At 44.1% G+C, this 6,059-nt stretch overlaps 1 protein-coding gene across 3 annotated transcripts in view; it reads left to right on the top strand.

The window, feature by feature from the left end:
* The window catches only part of rims3 (regulating synaptic membrane exocytosis 3), a 51,903-nt gene that overhangs the window by 27,682 nt on the left and 18,162 nt on the right, over window positions 1–6,059 (top strand). For all 3 annotated transcript variants that reach the window (XR_004659211.1, XR_004659210.1, XM_034891220.1), the window contains exons 3-6: window positions 3,473–3,614; window positions 3,702–3,814; window positions 5,272–5,373; window positions 5,475–5,614. Coding sequence is in view for 1 of the 3 variants with exons in the window: in XM_034891220.1 (XP_034747111.1) it covers window positions 3,473–3,614; window positions 3,702–3,814; window positions 5,272–5,373; window positions 5,475–5,614 (497 nt within the window). In the remaining 2 variants the exon portion in view is untranslated. The remainder of the gene's footprint in view (window positions 1–3,472; window positions 3,615–3,701; window positions 3,815–5,271; window positions 5,374–5,474; window positions 5,615–6,059) is intronic.

The following is a 6,059-nucleotide window of genomic DNA, read 5'->3' as shown; positions in this document are numbered from 1 at the left end:
GGAGCCGGCTGTCAGATGAGTAACAAGTGTGTATGGAGTTAAATGAATACTTTATAGTTTGCAGTGAATACTTGATAGTTCAAAGATGGGTTTAAAGTGGGGATGTAATATAAACTAGCTCATAGATAGATAGATAGATAGATAGATAGATACTTTATTGAGCCCAAGGGGGAAAATCAAGGTCCCAGTAGCTTACAGACATCACACACAACATACGCATACATCATAACAAATGAACTAAATAAAAAACCCACATGAATGTACTAAGTTATGTATAAGCATGGAACACTTGCAGGTGGTCACTTAAGGTGCTTTGTGGTAAGGTGCTCTGTAAAAGTGTGTGTCATGGTGGTAGTGCAGATAAGTCTAATAGTGCAAGGATAAAGAGCGGGGTTTCTTATGGGTGTTTTGACAGATCCAGCATCTGTATAGGCACACTTGTAAGCCAATAGTGTTCAAATAACAATTTTAAAGGCTGTGTTCTCGATCAGCAGACGTGTACAGTTCAATTATGAGCCAGGCAGAGGTCAGGTTACTGCTGCAGTGTCGGTGTTAGTCGGCGTTTCAGACTCAAGTGTTGAACTAAAGAGTTTATGTGAAACGCTGCCTCAATAAAGGAAATTGATGAAAAAAGTGATGGGGGATGAGCCTGTCGCCATGGCGCCATTTGTCTCAGGTGGCATTGTCTGGGTCCAGATCTGAGGGCGGGGGTTGTCATGGCAGCAGGAGAGCATGGAGTTGCAACACACATGGATACACACTTAACACACACTGTGTTGGAAATATTCTTGACTGCAGGATTATAAATAGAAAGCAGCACTCGTCTCCAACACCCATGGGACCCCATCATTCTTATCTTCCTCTTCACCCCAATTTCTTCTACACTTCTACTTGTCCTCTCCTCCCTGTTTTCAGTCTTTATCGGTCTCTCAAGGCTCTTTGTGTCCTGTTGTTAAATCTCCTCCTTTTAGCCCCCCCCCCCCCCAAAAAAAAAAAAGTCTCATCAAGTGGCTTTGTTTTTGATCTGTTTATCTCTGTAGTGATCACGATGATGCAGGGTGTCTGTGGTTGTCATGGCAATGAAATGGGCACGGTGATGATGCTTAATGAGCTTAGAGTTGCACAGGCTAATGAAGTGGGACGGCTGTACCTGAGTGTGTACGTACGTGTGTGTGTGTGTGTGTGTGTGTGTGTGCTCTTAACTGGCAGCAATAAGCAACTGCTTGTTAAAAGTCTCCTTTGGTTACCGTACCGTTCAACTATCTGGGCTCCCATATAGAGGAGAGACGCAGCACTAAAACTGAGAAGGTTAATCAGTTGTTGGTCTTGTTTTTGCTTTGTTAACCAGTGATTTATCTCCAAATAAACAAGTTGAAGAGGGAAAAGGTTTAAGACATTTTCATAAATTTAAAACGACTACCGCAGGATTATAAAAAAAAACAAAAGTGCCAACCTAGAAAGCTCCTGTCAAAGGGAAGTCCTGGAGATTAGTCTGAGACTTTGTAGAGGTCTTTATAAAACAAGCTTAGCCAACACAACGGCTAACGGCAGCATTCTATAGACTGCCCCCCCCCCCACCAGACTGCTGTAGATGACACTGTCTGTGAGAGTGTCACTGTTGCACAAAGGTGTGAGTGTACGGACAGTGGTGCTTGTCTAGTGTTTTGTGTGTGTGTGTGTGTGTGTGTGTCTCTGTCTGTCTGTCTGTCTGTCTAAAGTGCTTCGAGGTGCATCGGTGAGATGCTAGCCTTCAATGCCTCTCTGGACCCTTGGAACTCTGGGTTATGTTGCAAAATGATAGCAGGATGGATTGGGAGTGAAGGTAGGGATGAGGCAAGGGTTGTCTGCTAAAACTACATGAGTGTGCATGTCACATCATTAACCCAAATCACTTTGACTGTGCTTACTACTTTGAAACCAACATCAGTCACACAGAGATACAGTGTGTCATTAGACGTGTTATTCTTATGGGGTTCTCCAGCTCCATCCTGTTCACCTTGCGTTAGCAGAGTTCAGCCTAACGATTCCTCGAATTACTCGAATAATTTGATTACAAAAACAAATCTCGTAAGCAAAGTTCTTTGCCTGGAAGCTTTGTTAAATCAATGTAACTAACGGTGTACTGCTCACTGTGTTTCCGCACGAAGGGTTATTACTGGCACACAACGAGCTGACGCTTCTGTGGACACAAGACTGACAGCCCAGATTACAAACAAAGGAAGACCAAGGTCTAAGAGAAGACACCGGCGAGAGAAAACGACAGAAAAGTTTGGGATCATTTTAAGATGCAAACATGCTGCTACATCATCTCAGTAGAAAACAGTGTTTCACACAACTACAGCATGCTACTGTAATAGCGATGTTTTGCAAACAATTTAAAACGAAAGCTGTCGGTTTGTAATCTAACTATTTTTTAGTTTGCTACTAATCTTCGGACACTTAGTTGCTGCCGGAGACAAACCAGCCCCTCCCCGCAGCATAGCTACTTAATTTGCACGTGAATGACGTCGCCGGATCATGCAGGTGCTGTGTGCATTCTTTATTTTTTTTTCTCCTCCCGCAGTTTTGGACTCTGTCTTTTGGACAGAATGGACCTCCTGTATGCTTTGAACCGTCACATGTAACCTTAGCTTAGTAAACAGCTCTTTTTTCATATTCAGTGCAAAGAGCTAGAGGCAAGAAGGGGAAGGGTGTGATAAATAATAATAATAAATATATTTACTCTTGCTGTTTACCGGTTACATTCTTACTGAGTAGTTCTTATGCAATTACTCTGTTAATCGAGGGAATAATCTGTAGAATACTCGATTCCTTAAAGAATCAATAGCTGCAGCCCTAGCTGAGCCTAAATAGCTTTCCCAATCCCTCTTCCACCTCTCAGCTCAGCCTCCCTTTCTCTCTACCCCGCCACTCATAGCGTTCCTTAAACTGCCAATTTGTGTGCGTTTCTACCACACAAGTCAGACTCAGGAGTCTCCCTTAAACTCATTGCGCCCTGACTCACAACAGCCATTGTAAAATGGGCTGGACATGTTAAAAATGGGTTGTAGCCAAACCTGCAGATTGGAAAGATTTTCCAATAGTGTGGCGACATCCCAGTGGAAATTAGGTGTGATTGCCTTTTTGCCTGAGTGAACTTGCTTCAAAGTAAAGAGTCAGGGATGGGGGTTCTCCAGGCTAACCGGAATTTCTCTTTACTTGTAGGGAGTTTAAAGAAGCAAACATGGATATTTCTTGTTCAGCCCATCTCACAGACAAAAAAGTTTGACAGAAACAGCCGTCCTCCATTGTTTCTCCGTCTGTTTACTTATATCTTTACATCTGCAGAAAAATATATATAGGGGTTGGGATCTTTTCACAATCTCATCGTCACCATCATCTCTATGCCTTCCTCTGATTTTTATGCCTAATGGATTGTCTTGCTGAAATTAAGGCAATTAAAGCAGGAGATTTCACTCCTTGTGTTTTTCAGACGGCGGGACGAAGAAGCTTCGCAGCACCATCCGGCGGAGCACAGAGACCGGCATTGCCGTCGACATGAGGAACCGAGTGACACGGCAAGGCAGCAAGGACTCAACCGACGGCAGCACCAACTCAAACAGCTCTGATGGAACGTGAGTATCCAACCAGCAATTCATCCACCCGTCCGTGCATGTACAATATCCAACCCTTTCATCATTATTCTGCTTCTTCTCTCCCAGCTTTGTCTTCCCTACCACACGCCTGGGGCCAGAGAGCCAGTTCAGTGACTTTCTGGATGGATTAGGCCCCGCTCAGATCGTAGGCCGGCAAACGCTAGCTACACCTCCCATGGGTAAGCCAAGTGGGATAGACTGTAGACCGACAACCCCCTCTTTGCCTGTTCAGTCCATCTCATTCTCATCTAGCATTGATTGATTCTTTCTGAGATTGCATGAGATTCTTCGCACTCATGTAGGATTTAGTTCTGTTAAAAATGGCAAAAAAGCATCAATGTGATCAGCAACCAGACAATCACAGTTAAATAAAGTTGTGATATGCGATAATCTAAATATTGTTCAACTGCAGGATGACAGAGGTTCAACTCTACAGCGAAATACCCACATGTATATACATGTATGTAAACTGTTAGATGCACAGCAGAGAGCTAAAATTAATTTAATTCAATTTTATTTAAAGTATCAATTCATAACAAGAGATATCTCAAGACACTTTACTTATAGGTCTAGAACACACTCTACAACATACAAAGACCCAACAATTCTAGTTGATGCACTTTTAGGAAGAAATCTCGGACAGACCCAGGCTCTTGGTGGGCGGAGTCTGAAGCGGCTGGTTGGGGGGTGTGATGAATAGTGGCAATAACAGTTACAATAAAAGATAATGGAACAGTTACTAGAAATAGTAGTGTGTAGTAGGTCATGGCAGGGCACTGCACGGAATTACAGGGCACAGCAGGACGTAGCAGGGCACCGCAGAGCGTAGCAGGATGTAACAGGGCATCGCAGGACGTGTAGCAGGACCACGGCGATAGCTGCAACCATGATTTTGGAGCCTCCCTAAGGAAACATGCTGGGGGAAAAAGAACATAAGGACTCTGGGGAATAACTCCCCAGACCTAGGTCAGTAACAAGCATTTCTGGGACGTCAATGCACACAAATGGAAAGATTAAGGAGAGAGGGGCTCATTGTGTCAAAGGAAGTCTCTCGGCAGTCTAAAACTATAACCATCAATTTAAGAGAGACAGGGTAGAGAGAGAAGCCTCCCTCTAGTTTTATTATATTATTGATTATATGGTAAATGAATCTGACCACTATGAAGAGAAGCAGGTGGGCCGGGCTAAGCAGACCCTGCAACTCCTCACTCGTTAACTATAGCTTTATCAAAGAGGAGAGTTTTAAGCTTACTCTCAAATGTGGTGACAGTGCCTCCCCAAACCCAGACGGGAAGCTGATTCCAAAGGAGAGGAGCCTGATAGCTGAAGGCTCTGGCCGCCAAATACTGCACAATACTAGTGTATTCACTCAGCACGGATGAAGTTATTCTTGCATGAGGAATAAATCTTTCATGCAAAGGTCATTGCTTGTGAAAAACAACAGAACAGAGCACTGTGCGCCCCCATACCTGGTTGTGAAGACAGACTTACAGCTCTGTGTCGCCCTCTGCAGGTAGACATCGGTCATTGCAAGCCCAGTGAACCAAAGCTCATAGCACATAACTTGAGTTTTTGGTTCTGCTTATATAGATTTCTATTGGATAATGGTAGAGATGGTTTGTTTTTTCCTTCCCAGGGGATGTCCATGTAGGCATGGTAGACAGAGGAGGACAGCTGGAGGTGGAGGTCAACCAGGCCAGAAGGTTGACCCCCAAAGCGGGCTCCAAGAACACACCAGGTACTCTTCTGCATTCCAGTTCTATTAACATGGCTGCTTTGTCCAATCTGTATGGCCGTGTAGGAGTTTCACTGTGTTGTAATTTCCTGCTTTGTCCGCAGCGACCTACGTGAAGGTGTATGTGTTGGAGAATGGCGTGTGCTTGGCCAAGAAGAAAACCAAAGTAGTAAAAAAGAATCTGGACCCCACCTACCAGCAGGCTCTGTTGTTTGATGAGAGTCCTCAAGGCAAAGTCCTACAGGTATGGGAGTTCTTAACCTTTCTTTCCTTTTTCAGGTCCTTTTTCCCACTTTTTTATAACATGTACTATATATTTTTTTTATTTCATACTGGTCCTTTCCACACGCCTGATCTTCAAGCACCACACACTGACTTCTACATTTCTGTAGCGGGATTATGTGCCTTATTCTTCCTTGTTTCAAGATATTGCACGTTGTTTCTACCCTGAAAAATCCAGAGTTCCCGCAAGAGCACAATTTGAATTTGCTCAGCGAGTTCCGCTGGCATTGAGTAATGCTGCTCAGTAACTACACAGTTGTAATCGAGCTGCACCAATCACATCGGTGTATCTGATATAGGCGGGCCAGAGGCGAGCTAAACAGATGACAACAGTTTAATCTACCAGTTAGCTCCAGTGGCGGCTAAGCGTATGGGGCTCTCGATATGTCACCCTGTGTTTTGTTGTG

The sequence above is a fragment of the Etheostoma cragini genome, chromosome 14 (assembly GCF_013103735.1).
Source record: "Etheostoma cragini isolate CJK2018 chromosome 14, CSU_Ecrag_1.0, whole genome shotgun sequence".
NCBI classification, from domain to species: domain Eukaryota; kingdom Metazoa; phylum Chordata; class Actinopteri; order Perciformes; family Percidae; genus Etheostoma; species Etheostoma cragini.
The sequence above is the reverse complement of the archived record's forward strand: the minus strand, read 5'-3'. Positions and strand labels throughout refer to the sequence as shown.